A 22,854-nucleotide genomic window follows, 5' to 3' on the forward strand; every position below is an offset into this window, starting at 1 on the left:
GACTTTGTGTTTATTATAATTGTTTTATTAAGTTTATTAAATTTCTCATGAACCGAATTTGTTTTAAGAACTGCTTTTCTCCGTTCAAAGTTAACTGTGACTCTTGTAGACCACACGATGGCGCTACAATTGTGGCCATTGCACTCATGGAGAACACTGAGATGTGAACCATTTTAATCTTGTCATTCTTTCCTCATCAATATCACAATTCATTTTTTTTAACCCAACTATCAGTTGTGTAAGTCTGAAGCAATCTACAAAATAGCTTCACCAGAAATGTGAGTGGAAAAATGTGCTTACTAATGAAATAAAATACAGCAGCATATAGACATAAATCCAACAGACTGAACAACAAATTAAATTAAAGAGAATTGATGAATGAAAAATTACAAAGAAGAATTGCATGTTAAAGCCTATCCAATATGATTATATTGACACAAATTTAGGTTAGAAAACTCAATTTTGGCTCATTGTAGATATACATTTTTAACATAAATATTCTTATGTTCCCATCATTAGGAATTTTATGTGTTTGTGGCCTATTTATTTGAGGGTTCTTGATGCCAAATCTAAACTTGACTCCAAATGAAGGGAATTCAATCACAAAATATTTTTGGTATTATCTCTGTCCGCTTACAACAAACTATTTTTTAGCTTTTACTGCCAGTTTTTCATCTTTTGTGCGTTCTGTTCTTTCAGTGTTTTATCTTTTCTAAGTGTTTTTAGGGCAGGTGCAATAGTCAACTCATCTTTATTGTGCTTCATTAATCTGGGTTTTACAAGATATGTCCTTGTGTACAGTTTGTTGTTGTTTGTTACACAATGGACTGTTCTGCAGCTACTGTAGCACTTTGGCCCAAGAAAAGAATTCCCACGGGGACGATAATGTATAATTGATTTGATTTGATATCCTTTTAGTGCTTTATCTTTTTAAGTGTTTTTTAGGGCAGGTGCAATATTCAGCTCAATTTTATTCTGCGTTATTGTGCACGAATTTAGATGATTTTGACACAATTAACTTTTTAAATGCTGCTGCTTCTGTCACACTGTGGCTCAATACAAAATTCCCCAGTATTATAAAGTATATTTGATTTGATTTAATATTAACAATCGATCGGACCCATTGGCAAAGAACTGTTCAAAAATTAAAAAATAATCTCTGCGGCTGAACGTCCCCAACAAGCTCCTTGTCAGTCAGATGTCAATAAAGGCCATCTGCTCCGATATGTAAACAGCAACCCGGCTCCTCCTATCAGGGCGTCCCTTTGCCCCTCCGGCCCGCCCCCTGTCACTGCCACTCTCTGCTCTGATTGGCTCACGGCTGAAGCTCTGCCCTCGCTATTGGCTGCTCTCTCGCAATCTGCCGGATGTCGCCCCGCCCACCGGAGAGAGGACAAAAACACAATCGGCATCCCCGGACACAGCTCGATACAAACAGGGGAGGGGGGGAGACCCGAACCCAGAACAGCCTGGACACCGACTGACAGCACCGACGGAGACATGGTGTCCCCGGTATCCGTGGTGAGTAAGCTAGCTGTTAGCTTCCCTAGCGTCTCCAAACGTTATTACACAGGAATAAACACAGCGGCAGCTAGTTCAGCTACACAATAACAACTCTTCTTCGTTGGTTTTGTGTTAACGGGTCTGTCACAGTGTGCGTTTTGATTGTGAGTCGCCCATTGAAGCTTTTTGGGGTTTAACTAGCGACGTCATTCATATGTTAGCACTATAGACTATATATAAGGTTAGCACGTCGCACTGCTCATCCATCAATGGAGAGTAAACAAAACTCGTGTTGTTGTTTATTGCCGGATTGTAACTAGGTGTCCTTGTGCACCCCCACCACTGTCTGCCTTCTGTGTGTGTGTGTGTGTGTGTGTGTGTGTGTGTGTGTGTGTGTGTGTGTGTGTCTTTGTGTCCCACTGAGCATCTGTGTGTGTGTGTGTGTGTCTTTGTGTCACACTGAGCACCTGTTTGTGTGTGTGTGTGTGTGTGTGTGTGTGTGTGTGTGTGTGTGTGTGCCTTTGTGTGTGTCTGTGTGTGTGTTTGTGTGTGTGTGTGCTCAGGGAAACCAACAAAGCAGGAACTTTGTTATTCTCTTCCCCATGCAGCAGCAGTTCCCTTGCCATGTGGTCACGCTGCTCCTTCAGACATGCTCCATGCACTGAAAGACGTTTCCTCACATTTCTAAAACCTGTCATGTGACCACCCTCTTTTATTTTTTGGTCTGTTTTTTTTTTACCCCGTCTTTCCTGCAGCCTCCGGCAACGCATGCGCCAAACACTGGCCCAGCTGCTGCTGCTGCTGCTGTGCATGGCTTTCTTCTCATCCCCCCCTTTTTGCAGCATGCACTCTATTGTGTAGCTCATGCATTCTGTGCCACTGCAGGAAACGTAGCATTTTAACAAAAGTAAAAAGAATATTTATCACAGCATATGCATGAATAAATCATCCTGCCCTGGCGTCCTCTTACTCTGCCGTGACACTTTAACCCATTTGCAGGGGCCATAAAGGACTGTGTGGTGTAACCTGGCCTGTAGTAAACCCTGATGTGTGGGCCCGTGTGACTGTGGAACGGAGACTGTGCGGTGAAATGCTCGCCACACATACTGGTTGCCTAAGCGATGGCGATGCTGTGCAAGTTATCTGGTTGTCTAACTTAAGGTGTAAAAGAATGTAGAGGGGTAAAAACAACTCCTGTAGAATAGTGTGTAGTCGGACACACGTCTGTTTCTTTCCAAAGCATAGACATATCCCCTTTGCGATCATAATAATTGACCAGCAACAAAATCAGTAATTTGTAATCATTTGTATAGCTGAGGTTCTTTATAATAACTGAAACACCTCAGTGGATGTCGAGTATGTGCCTCCACACTCTGTCTCTGTTGGGGTGTAAAATACAATATATTAAAATATATAAAAGTGATGATAACCCCATCAGAGAGTTAAAGATTTCTGATACCTATGTACGATGTTGTTATTAAAGTCTTACGACAAGTAAATTTTAACAAGTTAAAAAATAACCTTTATTCTAAAAAGAATACATCCAAATATTTAGAACTTGAATCAGACATTTTTTTACTCGCTAAATATTTAAACATAAACACATACATTTTTTGCATTGTTTATCCTGGAAAAGTAAAAGTTTTCATATCGGCAAAGATCTGTGAACACAAATGACAATACATTACTGAAATGTCTGTTGAAAGCTCCTATTGGCTGATTTTTAGCATCCAACAATAAATTCCACGAGCTCTACGGTAAATCCTATAAAATACAAAGCAGCTGCATGTGTTGAACCTTTAACTCTTAAGGTTTTAATTAACACGGCCACACTTCATGTCATCTGGTGAACACATTATTGTGCTCAAGGCAAATGTATCAACTTCTGCCCTTTACACATGAAGCAGAATGAGCCACTGAGAACATTAAGTCCCAGTCACATATTCTTTTGAACTCTTGTAGCCCAGAGGTAGAGCACTTCACTTTGCTTTCTGGATTTGTTCACACATTTGTGGAGGCATCTGACTGTCAAACAATAATCCCAGTGTGTTTTATTACACTCTATCATCACTCAATTATTAACAGGAACATTTACATAAAGCAGATTCATGGTTATGTTGCAGATGGTTTTATGTTGTGTATAAATAATTCAGTCTTTGTAATTTTGCAGCACTGTACTGATGTTGTCCCAAACTGACCTCAGGTTATCTTTGGAGTTATGGCAGCTGTAAGATGGATGATGAACATGTGTGTGTGTGTGTGTGTTTGTGTGTGTTTGTGATGCTACATAGAAATAACACAGTCACATGCCAGCTGTAGCTACTTGTATTACAGGTCACCTCTGCTAAATTAAGTACATTAGACTTGCAGGTTTTTAATGTGTTTCCGTGTATCATGTTTCGACACTCTGCCTGCGTATTACTCGGTTGTGTTGATGTCGTCCCTGTGCTTCAATGCAAAGCTTTTGTATTTCGAGCAGAAGCAGTAGCTGCTGACAGCTGCTCGTTCCTTCCTGGACTGTGGCTACAAGATGAGTTCAGGCTCAAATAAGTTCAAATCAAATCAAATCAAATCAAAGTTTATTGTCACATGCACCAATGACAGTGTCATCGGAGCAGTGAAATTCTTGTGACATGACAGGCAACATCTACGCAGTAGACAGGCTTTTTACAAAATTTTAAAAAATGACATACTATATTACATATAACATATAACATATAACATATAACCTATAGCAGAACGAACCAGCAACATATCAAAAAGAAGCAGCAGTAAGTGTTCACCGGGTGAAGGAGTGGGGAATATTAAATTAAATAATATGAATATGAATATATGTGTAGTAAGTGTATTTGTATGGGTGGTGGAGCAGAATGTGCATGGTAACTGTTCAGAGGGTCAGTGTTGATTGTTCAAAAGCCTTACGGCCTGGGGGAAGAAGCTGTTTTTGAGCCTGGTAGTCCGTGCTCGGATGCTCGGATGCCGATAGTTAGAACACTTCAATTCAATTCAAAACCTTTATTGTAATTGCAAAGTGTACAATGAAATTAAGCATCCCAGTGGTACAAGTAGTAACATAACTCCCAGACAACTAGACACATTACTGTCTGATAAATACATATAAAAACAAACAATAATTGTATGAAATATAGGGTATTAAAGGAGATGAGTATGTGTCTTAACTATTTATTCTTCGGGACTCTAATCAGGAGCAGGTGTTTAAAGCTGCCAAAGCATATCTGCAAACAGCCAGTATTTATGATATGATAATTCAGACGGCTCATTCAGAAAACAGTAATCCATTTGATTTGCCTTTTGAAATGATGCAGCACGCTCTGTACTTTAACGTCGGTGACAGACGCTGGGCTGTTATGGTTCAATGCAGACAAACCAATGAGTCAGTTACAGTCGAGACAATAGCGTCCTGCAAGACCTCCGCAATCTCACTTAGATATGAGAATATGAACGGCAGAGCTTGGCCTGAGCCTCAGAGAAATAACATCACGTCCACTGTGGACCAGCTTATGAATTCCAGCAGGCAATTACGCCGTCTTGATGGAAAAAGTTGATTAGCTGAAATGGGATAGGGAGCCGTGTGTCAGAGGAGAATAATTACATCAGTGATGATAGGTGATTTGAGAAAAAACAGTGCTGACACCAGTGGTTATCTTAATTCAGGTCCTTTATTAAACATGAAACTAAATTGAAGCCCATGGCCTCTAATGAGTTCCAGGAAGATTATATTTTGTATGCTGTGTTGCATAGCTGTAACTTTAGGCTGTGTTATGATTGTCTCTTTCCTCGTAGCCCTAGTTATTGTTTAGATATACGATGTTTATGGAAAACAATGGAAATGGAATCTGCAAGGTATGAATCAGATACTTACATGAATGGGACCAGAGGTTATGAGAATTTCTAACTTCCTCTTAGAATCTGTCTTGACCATCTGAGCCTTTTACTGAACTCACCTGAGTCTCGGTCTGCAGATCTCAGGCAAAATGTTTCACTTCACTAACAAATCAATTGTCCTTATCTGTGCAGTGAAAACACAGTTGCACTTCTTGAATCTGGGCTGCGGAACAGAATTCTGTTGTGTTTTCATGTGACCTGTGTTCAAGTAGCCACCAGTGAGTGGAAAAAGAGAGTGCTGCCAGGGATGTGTCCTGATGCCACAGCATTTGACCTTAATGGAACTAAGAGCCTCAGCCCACTTGATTTAATCTTTATTTATGTCCCCATTTGTTTTTATAACGACCAGGCAAAGTACATCATGGAGACAAGAGACCATTAGTTCACATTATGTACTTGGCTACACTGCGACTTGGATCTGAGTTGGTCTTAAATGGAAATGATAGCAAAAGAGCAAAAGTCTTATCTAATATTAGACACTAATGCTGGGACTCACTCGTTATTTATAACTTTGGTAGGAAGCAAACATTTTGATTATTATCTGCTTCAAAAACATAGAGAAGCAAAGTTACATCATTATTGTTTTTTAAAACCTGAAAAAAGGCTGTCAGAACGTTTACAGGGTATATATTTCAGATTTTGGTTGTTAGCGTTACCAACCCCCAGATCTTTTGTTTTTAACTCTTAATTTAATTTAGTTTGATCCCTTACATTAGTTACTTTCCCAAAGGAGAGAGACAGAAAAGAAAAAAGAAGATATTATACATCCCCTCCCATCCCACCCACACTCCCAACATCCCGGAACGATAAAGGAAAAAAGTCCAGATCCGAGTGGAAGTGACGGATTATGAAGAGTGTTTGCATTCTTCACCCGTTCTGAGTCATTTCAGAGCTTCATATAATCACATATAATCTGAATAACACAAAGAGTCATTATACTGTCATTCAGGAGTTTAGATACAAGTTTGTCCTGGTCTTTGAAAGTGTAATTTAACTCAACTCTTAAATCCCAGTTGGCTTGTGAGGTTTTGTGTGAACTTGTGTGTGAAATCCGTATCATTTCCCTGCTGTGTGTTAGTCCTATCAGGCACAGCGTGCAGGGGGGGGGGGGGGTTAAGGTCACTCAAACACTGTTCCTGATCCTGTACTGTAATGTTTGTTCGCTATCGTATTGAGCAGTTGTGCAATCAAGGGCTTTTCCGTCTTCTCCTCTCCCCATATGAACGAGAGTGACCCCTCGTTTTTCTTTCACCTCCTCCTTTTTCTCACTTCTCCCCTCCCGCACAGACTCACTCCTAAATCCAGCTGTCATCTGAATGCTGGTAACCCCTAAACCTTCACTTCCCCATGTTTCATCATGCCTGAACTTTTGTGAATATTCCCTTTGATTGCATTGCATCTTTTTTACCTTACTGCAGACTATTTGGAGAGAGGGAAGTTAAATGGGCTCAGATAGATAGTAATATGGTGAATCTAGTAGCAGCTCCGCTCTTTTCAACCCTGATCCTGTTGCACCATCCTAGTGCTCATCCCTTCATCATATCCTCCTCTTCTCTCCTCCTGCGATCCCTGCTCTCGGTGAACCCTTACTCACTTCAAGCCTTAAAGGGCGATTCTCAGAGCAGTAGGTGTGGACTCATTCCAAAGAAAAACTCTTGGGACATCATTCTAACTTTACTATTTTTTGTGTTTTTTTATGTGACTTCGTTGGGCCTCATCTGTTTGGGCAGGGAGAAATATGCCTGCTCACACAGTCGGGAGGAAGATATTTGAGACTTGAGCGTGAGATACAGAGAAAAGGTTGAAGCAGGGGAATAGAGGAGAAATTAAACATCATGGGGAGCGGGTGAAGAATAAAGGGAAAGGTTACTCAAAGTCAAAGGAGAAGCGTGGAGGATTGTTGCATTTCCTTTTCTACTTGCTGGCTCTGCAGAATTTAGCTTCAGCCTCAACGTGACCACACAAAGGAACCCTGACGACTAATCTAAAATAATGAAGGAAGTACTTGAGTCTCGCTTTTATCTTTAAATAAAGCAGGTCCACAAAGTGCTGACTGTTAACGTTTTTTTTTGCTTCCTGTGGCACATTTGAATGGCTCCAGAACATCACGTCGTTCTGACTCATGTGATGAAATAACCTCAACTGACTCGGCTGATAATGTAAATATTTAATCTGCCTCCAGGTCAAGAGTGAAGGCCCTAAGCTGGTGCCGTTCTTCAAGGCCACATGCGTGTACTTTGTCCTGTGGCTGCCGACCTCCAGCCCGTCCTGGTTCAGCGCTCTGATCAAATGTCTGCCCATCTTCTGCCTGTGGGTCTTTCTGCTGGCACACGGCTTCAGCTTCCTAGGGGCGAACGCCAATGCCCGCAAGATCCTGGCCGGCCTCATCTTCTCGGCTCTGGGCGACGCCTTTCTCATCTGGCAGGAGCAGGGCTACTTTGAACACGGTGAGGAGAAACCACACACACACTCAATTTCCTGTTTACGGGTTGTTTGATCATGTGACTGTTGATGTCTCAGCCCTTTTGGACTTGTTGTTGTTATATCCCTGTATTTCCCAGGTCCCAGAAATGACTTTAAGTCCAAAGTTTTCATAACCAGTAAAAACCCTGGCCCAAAACTACAATTACTAGAGCCACGTTATGATTTATATAACTTATTGATCCTGTAATTCGTCATGCATCATGTGAGCTGCTTCAGATCTCATGCTTCACGCTTTAATCAGAATTAGAAATACTTAATTGATCCCCGGGGGTGGAAATTAGGTTTTGTTACAGTTGCTTCACCCAAGAATAGAAATATTTACAGACCAAGACCTAAGATAAATGGAAAAACATAAAAATAGAAGTATGTAGAAGTATGTGTCAGATTACCACAGACTTGAATGACTTCCTGTGGTGGAACAAGTCTGTTGCTCAATGTGCTCCTCTTCATGCTCTTTGCACAAGGCTTCATTGTACGATGGGCAGATAGATGCGACACCTCTTTGTATATATATATATTTAAATAACTAATTAATGTCTTCCAGGCCTTCTGATGTTTGCCATCACCCACATCCTCTACTCCTCTGCCTTTGGGATGAAACCTGTGAACGGGAATGCCGGCCTGGTGATCGGCGCTGTGTCCTCTGTGAGCTACCTGCTGCTGTACCCCTACCTGTCCGGCCCCTTCACCTACCTCGTGGCCGTCTACATCGCTCTGATCGGCTTCATGGGCTGGAGGGCCATCGCCGGCCTGCAGCTGGCCAACGACGTGTGGACCTGGACCAAGCTGTGCGCCTGCCTCGGCGCCGTGCTCTTCATGGTCTCGGACCTCACCATCGCCGTCAACAAGTTCTGCTTCCCCGTGCCATATTCGCGCGCCATCATCATGGCCACGTATTACGCCGCGCAGATGCTGATATCGCTGTCGGCCGTGGAGTGCCAGGACGCGGAGGTTGCCAGGAAGAGAACGTGAGGTGCTTCGGGCCACGAGGCTGGAAAGCTGGCAGCCAATCCCCCCTCAAGCCAATGAGTGATCATGGACACATCTCACTGCCAGATCCCCAACCCTCAGCCCTCATCTCAGTGTGGCGCTCCCACATCGCTGTTACCACGGCAACTGGTCCACTACAGCCTTCACACGGCTTTCACCCTTCTACTCTTCTAGTATATTAGTCTCACGCCATCTTCTAATAGAAGATTGGGTAGTATTATCTTCAGCCTCTCCCGACATCAGGCCTAGCTGCTTCCTCATACTCAGATTACTCATCTAGAATCGCCGTCTCTCAAAACTAGTTACCATGGAGACAAGTGTAGTTATATTAACCTGCTATATATAGAGTATTACTTTACTTTAAACTGTTGTGTTTTTAAATTTAAGGGGAGCATGTCACTGGGGACCTTCACGGTGCTTGAGAGAGCGATTTTACGTATGAATGTGTGTGTGTGTGTGTTTATTTGTTTGATTAACACTTTTACCTCGCTTTACACAACCCTATCACAACACACTCATCTATAACATGTGGTCCAATAATGCAATTTAACATTTGACTTTTGTTTTGATGCCTGAGTCCTTGTTAGAAAGGGATTTTATTTTATTTTACCGCCACTGCCCATGTTCGGTCTCCGTTGTGTTTCCCTGAATTAAGGGTGCTATTCTTAAAGTCAGGAGCATTTCCACACCTGTTTTATTATCTGCTTCTATTTCCTTAACAAAAGCCACACTGCCTTTGTTCAACCCATTATTTAAACGCTTCTACACCCAGAGGAATTGTTGTTCTGTTAGGATGTGCAGGAGAAGAATGAGAGAGATTAAAAAGGGCAGTAAGGCAGGGGAAGTATTTTCTTGAATGCAGCATCCACTGCGTATTGTAGCTTTGGTGCAAGTTGGACGAGGTGGAGGAACGTTGTGGAAGCTCGATTGTCGTAGAGAGAACCCAGTAAACACCGTGGCCATAGCCGACCACTGAACACATTGTACGGTGCACCTGCTTCTCCTCTTAGTGTGAAGTCTTTCAGGCTTTTTACAGTATTTTGCCCCCAGCAGTTGTGTCCACACGCCTGACACCTACAGCTCCTGCTGCTTTCCTTATTTGCAAAGTTCGCAGGGTTCTCACCGCGGAACGAGTTCAGCCGAGCCGTGTTGTCATTGGCCTGGAACCATGTTGTTGAGACTGAAATGAAAGGGCTACGTTACAGGCCGGGTACGTGTTTGTTTATCAAACCTGCGTGTGTGTTTCCCAGCATGCATTCACTCACTCGGAACCACACACAAACATGAACGTCGCCTCGGGTTCAGCCTGACAGAAAGAAAAAAGAGATTCTTGTCATGTGAGGGGATAGTTATTCCATTATTCCTAATAATTCTGTCTCACTGGGCACTTCATCAGCTTTAATCCGGCAAAATCCACCTCAGGTAATCCCCCCCGACAGCCTGGTTTATCATACTTTCTTCCATCTCTCACACATTTTCCCCTTCTCACCTTTCCTGTGTTCCAAACATTTTCCGTTAGAATGGAGGGTCTTAATTATTATTTGAAAATGTACCATAACTCTTTTTTCAGACGTCTACATACTGTTTATGCATGTTATGAATGTGTGTGTGTCTGTGTGTGTGTGCCTACTGCCTTTGTTTTAGCCAGTCAAAACCAACTCAAGGCCAAAAATGCTGTTTATGGAGTACACAGACTACTATCACCAGTGTGTTCTCTTCATTTTATTCAAATATTGTTCCCTCTTGACCCTGTCCATCTTATGAGTATATACCACTATCAGATTAGTACCAAGTTAATCATATTCCAAATGCACTGTAGCAATTTAAAGTATTACTAACTAACCAAAAAAGAACAAAGTGACAGGATTTGTCTTTTGGAGTCCAAATGGACCTATACACGTTATACATTATGCTGTAAACGAAACCTACGTGCACGAAAATAAGCTGATTTGGTTATTTGTCATTTGGTTCCTATTATTTGGTTTCTTCTGAAGGGTCAACGACCTCAGGAGCTTTTGCTAACACACCCGCATATGTATGCACAAAACAAAGATGTAGTTATGCATCATGTCAGCCACCATGACCGATCTGCAGGCAGATCATGGCGTTGACACACATCAATTTTATTTTTCCCAAGCAACGCGGCCTTAGTTTGACATAGAATGAGCCAGACGTTGTGGTTTGTCTCATCTGCTGCTTTGCCGCTCAGTTCCTCAATCTCCTCTCGGCCTGTCAGCGCCACATTTCTGCTTTGTCAGTCGGAGGTGTTGCATCAGTCCGTCTGTGTGTGACCACTCGTCTTCTGTTCCCTGTTTTAATTTGTCCTCTCAGCACTGTCGCCAAGCAATAGTGTTAATTATAGCTTTATTTGGAAAGCACTTGTCTAAACAAGGTTACAAAGTGCTTCACAAAACTCCATGGCAAAAAAATGTAAATGGTTTTGTATTTATATAGCGCTTTTCTAGTCTTGATGACAACTAATTTCGAATATTCAATTAATTGCCCAATTTAAAGAGAAGCCCAACAGTTCCCTCTATGAGCAGCACGTTGGCGAATCTTGCCTGTTTCTCACCTAATGCACTTCCATCGGCAGAAATGAGATCCATCAACATTTAGTGCAAGCCTATAAAAACCAGGATGAGGAGATTGAGTCGAGCAGTCGGACTATGTGGGCGATTCATGTGAGCACTACTGTCTTTGTCCTCTGCCCCATAAAGCCCCCCCGAGTTTTGTTCCTGTGGTCCAATGGCCACGAGCCAGAAGAAAGGCTTAACATCGAAGTATTTCTGAGATTATTTTTACACATTGGAAAAATCTCCATGACTTTGTAAAGTCCGCTTGCTGTTCCGAGGGCGATGGATGAGTGGTAGCTCGTGAAGCCGGAAGCAAACTCCAACACCGAGTTGAGCCAGACGATTATCACGCCGAGGTGGAGGATTTGGCTTTTTAAATCCACTCTGTTTCTCCTCCATTGTTTTTCTATTCTTATTTGACTTTGGGCGCAGACGAGCGAAGCTGAGAGCCTCAGAGAAAACTGATCTCATTTCCCTGAGTGGATCTGTTAGCGTTGGAGCCCTCTCGTGTATCACACCAGCTTTTGTCCCCTCTCGTTGGTGCAGGAGGGGTTTTGTTTTCGCTCTTCCACTCAGGAAGGAGGTTATTGTTGAGCGATACTGTAGCTGGAATTAGGTGAGGGGGTGAAATATGACACACAGGGGAAGACTCCCTTTCCATCCGGCCCATGAGCTGCCGTCCTGCCCCCCCACACACACACACACAGATGGCAGGCCGGCAGTCGCATCACTTCACCTCAGCTTGTTAACAGCCCCTGTTGTTCTGAGCTTTGTGCACAAGGACAAAAGGGACCTGAGAGAGCTGCGGGGGGGGGGGGCGGGGGGGCGGCACGCTGTGGCCGGCGCAGGAAGTGATGAGCTGGAACCAGAAGTAGAGAGAACCAGTGGTTTCACTCGGTCCTCTTAAGAAGTTGGGACTTTTTAATTTGATTTAAAGCAACACTATGTGACTTTTACTGTTATTTTTAAAGTTTCCTTGCTGAATATTGGTGATAAACTGTTTTTTTAAAGACTTCTAGCTCGTTTTGACTGATCTACAGTTCAGTGTTACTTGTGAACTAGCTGGTCCTGATTCTGACAATTTAAGCGGCGACTATCAGTTCCACTTCATGCCCACAGTCACATAGAGAAAGAGCAAACGTTCAGGGTGAGAAGGGAATCGAAGCCTCTCCACTCTCCCTGTTCCCAAATCAGTGAACCATCAAACTAATATTGAAGCTGCTATTTCAAGCTTGGAAAAAGTTCCATAGTGTTGCTTTAAAGTTTTCTCTCTGTCTTTGTGATCTTCAATTTTTAAATCCTTGCTGTTAATGTGCTGTTTCCACTATCCTGTTGCTAATGACATCCAAAAACATAGAGCTGTAAGTTTCTACATCTTTCCTATGCATGTCTCATCTGGAGTGATGGACTCGTGCACTCTGCACACACAGGTGTTTTTATTACCATGACTGACAGTCCTCCAACATCAGTATGAGCTCATGAGAAGCGTGTCAAATAATTATATTCTCTTTGTGATATTAATCTGAATCTTCTGTGAGTGAGGCCAGTCAATCTCTCCCATAAACTTGCAGCTAGTATGATTGTTAAGTACTGTATTCTTTCAAGTATTCACCCATCTTTCTTTTATTCTGTCTTCAAGAGGTAAAACAGACAAGGCATTTTAATGACGGAGTGTTAAAGAACAAGAAAGTGACGCATTAAAGCGTGTGAGACTCAGCATTTTTCTTTTAAAAGGCATTAATTGCTGTTTAAGTGTTAAAAAAAGAAGTGTTATCATTTTATTTGAAGAAAATAGGCCCATGTGTTGTTTTTTTTAGCCCGTCACTCTGAGAAAAGCTTTTGATTGAAGTCCCATTAAAATGCATCATTTGACTTCATTTCATGAAAAATAAAAGATTGAATTCTCTGATATATTTTACCTTGTCCTCGATTTTCCCTTTGTGTTTTTTTTTTCTTTCATGATTGTAGAGATCAAATACTTTCTTTGCTGTAGTGAAACTGCTCTGAATGTGAATATCTATTGGAGAAATAAATGCAAATTGCAATGCAACTTACGCATATTGTGCTCTGGTCTTTTATTCATTTGTATACCTCTGCCAATGTAATGTTTGTCTGTTAGTAAATAGGATTAAGCAAAAACTACTGGATATATTACGGAAGGATGTGGAATGTGACAATGAAGAACACGATCCATGTTTCTGTAGAGCCAGGGAGTTACAGTGTATTTCCACATTTTCCTTGATTTCTAAGATAATACTTGATGGATCTTCACTGGCGCATGTTCAGGGGACTGATATTTATGACTGATCCGATCTATAGTACATTTAAAAGAGGTTTCAGATCAATTAAAACATTTTTTTGAATCATTTTATTATAGTATCTAATAATGCAGTAAAACCCAACATCTCATGAGGCTGGCCTCGGTGGAGGTTTGTGCTCACTCGGTGCCCTTCTGCTTTGTTTTTGTGGTTTCCGAGGCTAAAAAGGTGCCACGGTCAAAAATGTCAGCTGATATTTTTAGCTGTTTGGTGTTTTGTGTGTCTGCAGAAGCTGGTGGCCCTCAGCAGCTAAAGAGCCATTAAGGCAGAAAGAGCTGGAGGACAACAGAGAGCTCTGTTCTGGTAACTGCTGAACTCTATTGTCGGGGCAGAGGTGGAAAATGTGCTTTCGACAGCCTGTGACTGTGACTGTGTGGAAACTCGTTCACTCTGGTACATGTGAAGCCTTCGCTCTTCTCTTCTGTGCTTTTTTCTTATCTCCCATCTAAAAAACACACACACACAAACACACACATGCACACCTAGTTTATTCCTGCAGGATCTGTGCCAGTTCTCCCCCAGTGTGTTTCTTTCACTCGCAGCCAGGGTTCCACCATGAAAGAACTCCACTCTTTTTGAAATCTCAACATATGATGCAGCATCTCAGAGTAAATGTGGAAGAAGAGAAAGAAGAGAAAAGCTGCACATCCTTTCTGTGTTGAACAAGTCTATTGTAAAACCTTTAAGTCGCTTTTCATCCAATATCACTTTAGGTTTAGACATTTCAATGCTTTTTGAATACAACGTCATGGAAATGGATCTGACAGTGTTCAGTTCCCTTTTGGGTGCAGCAGTCTTTAGTTTCTGTCAAATACCAGATTGACTATTCAGGCTCCCACTCCAAACCACTTCCACCTTATTGTGCGTTAGCCGAGCGGTGAGGAGGCGGGAGGTGCCGGTGACATGGGTTCTGTGCCTGCTGCTGCTTCATAGATTTGAACCTGGCACAGTGTCGGTGCCAGTCTGATGGTGGCTCTATAGAACTGGAGTTTGTGGGAGCCAGCGGAGTGACGTCGGATGGAGACGGGTCGTCACCTCTCTCTCTGTCTGCTCTGCAGCTCCTCAACGGGCCACGCTCAAGGCTCTGGAGAAGCAGCAGACCACTCAGAGGCAAAGTCTGCACAGGAAGCCATCTCACACTGCAGTCTGGAAGTATTAGGTCACCTTTTGTTCTGGATTTAGTGAGGTTTAAATGGACGCTTGGGTTCAAAAGTTCAAATAAAACCTGTTTTAAAGCATTTTGGATGAGGTGTCTTGGTCCTTATTAGACATACGCACTCTTAACTTTGGAAAAAGCAGCAGGAGAGTGATTCTACACATTGATCGGACACAAGTTAGTCTAACTGAGTAAAACGCCCCTGAAACAAGCAAGAACTGAGAATGTCTCCTGTACAGAACTGGCAAACTATCAGTGTGGAGAAGTAACAACTCTCTTGAGCTGTAAATGTCAGATTTTTAAGGATTTTGCAACCAAATATTATACATATCTTTTCCAAACTGAAAATGTATTTCCAAAGAGAACCCAGAGCGCCTGATAGCACCGATCACCTGAACCTCTTGGTTTCATTTCAAGTTGGAAATAATTGTTCTCTTAATCCTTCTTTGTTTGAGATACATTTAGGTGATTGTTAATCACTCACAGTGGAAAACACCAGGAAAAGTGAGAAGAGGATGACATCTGATAAAAGTGATTGATTGGATTCAAGCCCAGGACACTGTGATTATTATGAAGATTCACAAAGTGGCCACAAAGAATCTCAAGAGACATATAGGTAAAGTTGTGAGGAAACGACAAGAAAATTCAAATGTCTTCACAGAGAGAAAAGCATCAGTGACTGTGAGAGAAACAACAACTTCACTGTTATGAGGTAATGAGTCAAAACACCAAACACTCATCTGCCTGTAGAGTCGAACACCTTCTACACAAAGTCGAGAACAAGTCTGGCCTCTAGTGGACCTTTCATGCACTGTCACAACCGGGGGAATGAGCAGAGGCAAATTGAAAACAAGAAAACAGCTCTTTTTAAGAAAAACGAATAATTTTCTTGAATAAACTTTGAAACTTTATTCAAATTTTCTTGGCTGATGATAATTAGGAGGTGAATGACGAGGGGAACAGTGTTGGTGATTACTCAAGTCTCACCTCTGGACTCTGAAACTCTCTTTTACACTTATCACTGAATAGGAATGATTTTGATGATGGCATTGATAATGATGGTTATTAATCTCACCTCCGACGCGTCCCTCCTCTGTCTCCAGAGGGTCGCTCATTCCCTCGGTGTTGACGGCTCTGATGCGATACTGGTACACCTGTCCTCCTCCACCTTGTCATCACTGTGGTGCTGCTGTCATCGTCTCCAGCTCTCCAACGAATAGTTCACCCAAAAATGGAAATTTCCTTTTTGGGGTGAACTATCCCTTTAATCTGCCCACCCACCTGCTGAGCAGCAGGGACGCGCTGTCCTCTGTCCTCTCCATCTTGGTTCTCTCATCCTCCGTGACCTCCACTCCATCTCTGTACCAGCTGACCTTGGGCAGCGGTTGGCCTCTGAAGGGGATCTTAATGGTGACTGTCTGACCGGCCTTCACGGTCACGGGTTGCCCCCCCAACAGGTCCAGCACAGAAGAATCAATCTCTGGAAGGTCTGGGTAACAAGGTGCAAGTCTCATGGGTCATTTTCTATTGATTTATTTGATTCACATGTAAGTTTGGTTTTAATTAGAGCTGGACTGACAATAGGAAGTAAAACAGATATATCAGCAGATATGTATTTCAAAATAAAATTGGCAACTATGTCATTATGAAATCCTTATGACAAAGAAATGTTACTGAGTTACATATTGGGCCAACCAATATATCTGTGATTAATTATGTGGACTCTATACATCTATATAATTTCTTTCTATGTTAAAGGCACTGTTAAAGGAACTATCCAAACAAAAATGTATTATTATTATTATAAGTAGTAGTAGCAGTAGTAGTAGTAGTAGTAGTAGTAGTAGTAGTAGTAGTAGTAGTAGTAGTAGTAGTAGTAGTAGTAGTAGTAGTCTATTTGATCAGTCTGTGGTTTTTATTCATTTTGGTTAAAAGTCTGGTAGCCCCAGTACAGCTCTGGCGACTCCTAGTGGTAGCATCCAAAAAGACACTGTGTCAAGCAGGTCCCAAAATTTCCCACCACCATTAAAACTGAGCTGATTGACATATCCACATTGTTTACACCGACACGTTTCTACTCCACCTGAACACACTGAAATGTCATTGGCTCCTTGTTTGACAACCTTGACCCCTTCACCTCTGAAATCTGTCCCAACACAACCCTGGGTTTTATTATGTGTCAACAAAAAAGAGTTCAGATTGTATATTCTCTGAAAAACACCCTCGAAGCTGAGTGGAAGGAACAAAGTCAAAGTTATTGACGAAAGAATTGTGCATTTGAGGACTTCATCATTTCACCCCCCTTCTAATATGACCTCTGACCTCCACTCCGTCCTTCAGCCACACCCTGTCCACCTTCTCGTTGTTGAGGACCACACACAGCTCGACGGTGGGACACTGAGCATCTGACAAACTGTTCTTCACTGAGGCGAACCGCTCTGGTGACACACAAACAAAAAAGAAAAACAGCTTGATTAACCTTAACAGTCAGTTGTGCTGCGGTGACTCACAGCTACAGACAGACGGGACACGGGTCGTTGCCGTCCACGATAACAACCCGTTACCGTGGACTCGCGGAGATGTCGCAGCCGTCCTTCAGCCAGAGGACATGCACGTCCTTGGAGCTCATCTCACACTCCAGGTGGGCCTTGCTCCTCTCCTGCACGCGGGCGTTCTTCAAGTAGCTGGAGAGCTTGATGGGAATCCCTGGAGAGAGAGAAGACAAAAGGGTAAAGATAAGAGGGTCGTTTGAGGCCTTTACCTTGCACTCCAAATTATGTGTCTTTAAACTGAAATTGTGTGCCCACTTGCAGGATTAAGTTATAGAATTGAAGATCTTCAGTATACAATTTATACTTCAAGAATAAAACCTTCACAAGGACACGTGTTATTAACGCCACCTCAGTGACTATACGTCTGAGTCCCTGCAGGAGAGCCACGTGTCCTTGTAAAGGGTTTTACACGCCCCAGCCTGCACCTTGGGTGAGTAAACATCTTGTTAGACAGAGCCATAATAAATGAGCTTGTTGTGAGGAGGGATTTGGTTGGATCACTTTCAACCCGGCGCTCGGAGGGAGGATTCATTATGCGACCCATACGTCTTCATTTGGAAGATAGAGGAGAGATGATGTTGTTTAGCGGCGCCGTGAGAGAACCGAGCCTCTAATCTCACAGGAGGCAGTAACTGCTCCTCTCCACCAAGTCTGACGGAGGTGGGGGGGGAATTTTGTTTCCGAAGACGGGCTCCACAAAAAAAAAGAAGATGTGGCTGTTCTGGGACAAACAAAACAAAGCACAACAACACAAAGGCACACATAAAAAGTTTTAAAAGCCCATACGCTGGATGAAAAGCAGTGAGGTCTCTGATGCTGATGGAGTCGTCTCCTTTATCTTCAAGGTGTAGGTCAGACCGTCCTCAGACAAGGACACTTCAAACTTTTCATCTCTTTTCACTTCCTTTCCTTTCACCTGGTGGGGAAAACACAAGCACTAGGGGAAAACTATTTCTTTTGAATTGTGTTCTGCCCTGAAATTCATCTTTTCACTGAACCTTGTCTGTACTTCTTTGTCTCTGCAATTCTCTGTAGATGCCAGAAACTTCTAGAGATGTTCCTAGAAATACATTTCTGACAATCCCCTCGGAGAGAGGATGTTATGTGAAGCTGTAAAACTGAAACAAAGTCCTTCAACGTGTCTTTCTGAGTCGGATGCAAACCTTCCAGATGAGCGGCGCATCCGTCTTCTTGGAGAGACGGACGTCAAACACACAGTCTGCTGCTCCGTCACTTTGAAGTCGGACATAAATTTCAGAGGCTCATCTGAAAGAAAGAGAGAGAAAGAAGAAGAGGGCTTTGTTGTTGTTATATTCTATACTAAGTCATGTAAACACCTCAGTTAACAGGATTTCAAAGCCAAATATATATGAATTCGTGATGTCAGGCAGGACACACATTAGAGCTTTGATATGTTGGTGCTCAGAGATAAATGAGACAGCTCCTCATTCTGTCTGTCTGTGCTCTGAGGATGAAAGGAGAGACGACAAAAGAGACGGAGAACTGACAACAAATGGAGGTGATTTAAAGGTCTATAAGAAACTCACAGACAAATCTGAGCCTGACCGATTTACTATTTTAAATCCAGTCAGCTTTATTACACTGATAGGTTTGTTCTTCAATTTGCCACAGTGTCTTTTATGATAATCCAACTAGGAGTCGCCAGACATTTTATGATTTCGGACTTTAGTGGAGCTACCAACATTATACCAAAAATGAACTGGAACCTGACCGATTTATTGGTAGGACGATAACATCAGCCGATATTAGCCTTCTGCAAAAATATCAGTTTTGACTTTTATGTTTACTGATGTGTAAACTCAATTAACCAGAATATACAATGTGAAAGATGTGGATTTTGTTTAACCAATTACATACCATGTTTATCTGCTTTTTCAAGTTTTTTATATTTGATTATATTTGTGTTTTTGTTTTACTTATAGTTATTTATAGTTCCCTGTACCCCTCCTCTCGCCCAGTGTCAGCTGGGACTGATTCCTGGTCCCCGCACGACCGTCAAACAGATAATCGGTCTAGCTAATGGATAAATGGATGAATGGAAGGATAGATAATCGGGTTTTATATCAACCTGTCAGTTAAGTCCAGGACACCACCTGGCTCAGGTGTAGAGAAATGCAAATGGAGAAGAAGAACATGTACGAGACCAGTGGAAGTGACACAGAGAGAAGGTCAAAGTCATCAATGGTGACACTGTCTCTCTGAGTTAGAGAGGGACGGACTGGAGACCCGTTCTGCACCTGCCTGAGACGTTAAGCCTGGCCGACAGCGTCTTGTCTCCGACCTGCAGCGTGTAGGTGCCTGTATCTCTGAGGCCCCCCCCCCCCCTACAGACGCACAGCATGTGCTTGGTTCCCATCTGTTTCACTTCCTATTTCCAATGAGAGAACTGGATCCGCAGCTGAGTGGGGAGGAGAAACTGCTCAATGGGGGGGAATGGTGAATGGACGGCATTTAATTTTATAGTGCTTTCCACTTAACTTTACATTAACAGGACTCATTTACCCATTTCCACACATACTCATACAGATAATGACTCAGCCAACAGAGGCAATCTAGGGTTGACATGCCACTCTTGTGCTTTTATAATTTGTATCACTCTCTTTCTTTTACTTCTTTATGCACTTTTCAAAATTAACTTGATTTATCTTTTTTTTAATTTTCTTTTCATTTAAATGTCATTTTAACATGTTCTTATGTAACTTAAAATCTGACAACATGAACAAAATGACAACATGACACCGCAAAGCACTTCCCATCTTCGCTTGTGTGTTGTTTTATGATTTATCTTCGGTGCCGTGCCACTGTTGTGAGATATTTCACTTTTTTTCCCTCCATCTTACTTTATTCTAAGCTGCTTTTACATTTCATATCCCTCCTTAAGATCGTTGTGTGGTGTGTGAACACGCTCCCTGTGTGACAGGCCCACCTCCACCTCCACTTTCTTCTTCATCTCTTTCAGCTTCTTAAGATTGCCTCTGAAGTCGCTGAAGTCGTACTCGGCGCAGATCCGCTCGTAGTCCTTCTTGTCAGCTCCAGCCAGGATCTTTAACATCTCCTCCTCTGTGGGCGGCTTCTCCTCCTGTCTCTTCTTCTCACTGCTGCACGAGGAGAACAGATCTCAGATGAGTAATGAGCAGGCATGTGTGTTAACATTAAGTGGGCCTCTATGCATATATGACAGTGTGTATATATATATATATGTGTGTGTGTGTATGTGTGATGAAAGCACTTTAAATCTCATCCTGTGGACATTTCTGGATGCACGTGAGAAACAGAGAAGGATCAGACAGTGCATCAGAGAGCGCTCCATCACATCCTGACAGCTCTTTGGAAGTGTCATGGTAAGTGTTAGACAACGGGCCTGTGTTCCTGCTGTTTCTTCAGCATCTTTTTGAAATCCATCGTCGAATCTGGAAGCAAAGACGGGAAAAACTTTCATCTGCGACACCGGGTGAAAACAGCACGTAAACTAAGCCGAAAAGCTTCTGACTAACTGTCAGGGCCACAAAGGCACAAAGACTCGACTTACTTTCTGCAGCGATGAGGGATGCAGAGTTAATGGCTTCTCCGTGCTGGTTGGATGCGATGCACCTGTAGACGTCAGCATCCTCCAGGGCCAGGTTTTTGATCTGAAGTGGAGGAAACACATCAAATTCAATGTCTGGCTCGATGCTTCCCATAAGACCATTTAAACCTGCCTGTCCATTGTCAGGCCACTCGTTCCATCCCAGTGCAGTGCTTGTGTGAAGCAAAGGGAGGCAGTGTCACACTACCACAGCGCCGCATCCCAGCAGTCATCCCTCACCAGAGAAGCAGATGGCAAGGGGAGATGCATATGTCAGCACCCACAAGTTAATTGCTTTATAATAGCTATTTAAGCTTCACTTAAGCTCCCCGGCTGGTACGGAGAAAGCGCTAAACCCACTCCAGAGTGAATATAGATAAAAGGATCAGAGAGAGTTTTTTTTTTTTTTTTTTCAACTTTCTATCTACTTCTCCTCATGATGCATGCTGAGCTGTCAGAGTCGACAACACCAGGATGTCAGAGTCCTTCCACTGGCTGTGGTCTCACTGCAGGAGTCTGTCAGGAGCTCATTCACCTTCCGAGCCACAAAGGAACAAAGGGAAATTAATTTAGATGTGAATGCAGGTGCAGGTGGTTCAATTACACGCTACAGGTTCGGGAACAATGATGACATCTGTGTCGAGATGTGATGGATGCGTTTGTTTGTTTGATAGTTAGCAGCAAAAACTACTCACCTGATTACAGTGGAATTCTGTGGAGGGGTGGAGCATTCTTCAAGAGGAGCTCGCTACATTTTGATGTGGAGCAGTGGAGCAGCAAATACAGGAAGTTTTTTCTTTTCACTTTCTTTAACATTGTTTTTCAACATTTCCATTGATGCATCAGAGAATAATTCATGGTTGTTGATGGAAAACATCAGACGTGTTTAGGAGACTGAAATTAATGAATGAGTGCAATCTGGAGACTTTTGGGCCTTGGTGGAATTATTCACTCTCTAGTTTCAATTAATCACCTCTTCTTTTTAAATTTATTTATACGTTTATTTAATTTATCGACCAAACAAAACAATTTAAATGCAAACACAGAATCTCAAGACTTGAATGAAAAGGAGCAGAAAGTAAAATAATCTTAAATAATCTGTCCCTCTTTCACAAGACATTAATTAGCAAAGAAAATAATTCAACACAATTACAAATTAATTTATACGAGTGTTTATTGTATACTTTTTGTTTTTCTCAACTCAAGCTTGTGATTAAAATCCTGGTGTCAAACAAATTAGGTTTTGTGTTATTGTTTCCAAAAAGCAGGAGCTGTCGGTGAGATCCTTTAGACAGCAGTGAGGAACATTGTGATCTGTGTAGTTGTGTTGTCAAACCTTGAGAATGTGCTGATTGTTGATGTTGTCACAGAAAGACATTGTCCCGTCAGACAGGGGACCCCCCGCTGGCTCGCTCCCGAGGACCCCCCGTCACTTTGGCCTTGAACAGGTCACTGTCCCCTGTGGACAACACGAGAACCAATCACACGCAAGCACATCCTGAGAAACATTAACTGAATACCAAGTGTTTGTTTTTTATAAAGAAACAGCCTTTTTTAATCATACTGGTGCAATGAGGATGAATGTTTAATGTTTAATGTTTAATCATCAGATCAATTGAAACTCTCTCTCTCTCTCTCTCTCTCTCTCTCTCTCTCTCTCTCCCTCTCTCTCTCTCCCTCTCTCTCTCTTGCCTTTTCCTGTTTTCCTTCTGAGACCAGTGAGTTGAAGTTGAGGCCGTGAATACTAATGCAGCGGCTACTCGGCAGCGTTCCTGCAGATTGTGAC

General features: G+C 42.5%; 2 protein-coding genes across 2 annotated transcripts; one reads left to right on the forward strand and one right to left on the reverse strand.

The window, feature by feature from the left end:
* The first annotated feature begins 1,427 nt into the window (after positions 1-1,427).
* tmem86a (transmembrane protein 86A) lies at positions 1,428-12,240 on the forward strand. Its single transcript, XM_061076767.1, has 3 exons — positions 1,428-1,521; positions 7,592-7,856; positions 8,438-12,240. Exons 1-3 carry the CDS (start codon positions 1,501-1,503, stop codon positions 8,863-8,865), a joined length of 714 nt encoding a protein of 237 aa, XP_060932750.1. The 5' UTR covers positions 1,428-1,500; the 3' UTR covers positions 8,866-12,240.
* Positions 12,241-16,186: 3,946 nt separating this feature from the next.
* On the reverse strand, positions 16,187-22,446 carry LOC133009109 (immunoglobulin superfamily member 22-like). The gene is given in 11 exon segments (XM_061076513.1): positions 16,187-16,419; positions 17,246-17,368; positions 17,502-17,636; positions 18,269-18,398; positions 18,646-18,698; positions 18,701-18,748; positions 19,745-19,901; positions 20,430-20,591; positions 20,861-20,913; positions 21,024-21,132; positions 22,405-22,446. Coding segments are annotated over 11 exon segments (1,245 nt in total).
* Between the last annotated feature and the right edge of the window lie 408 nt (positions 22,447-22,854).

The sequence above is a fragment of the Limanda limanda genome, chromosome 8 (genome assembly GCF_963576545.1).
Source record: "Limanda limanda chromosome 8, fLimLim1.1, whole genome shotgun sequence".
In the NCBI taxonomy this organism is placed as follows: domain Eukaryota; kingdom Metazoa; phylum Chordata; class Actinopteri; order Pleuronectiformes; family Pleuronectidae; genus Limanda; species Limanda limanda.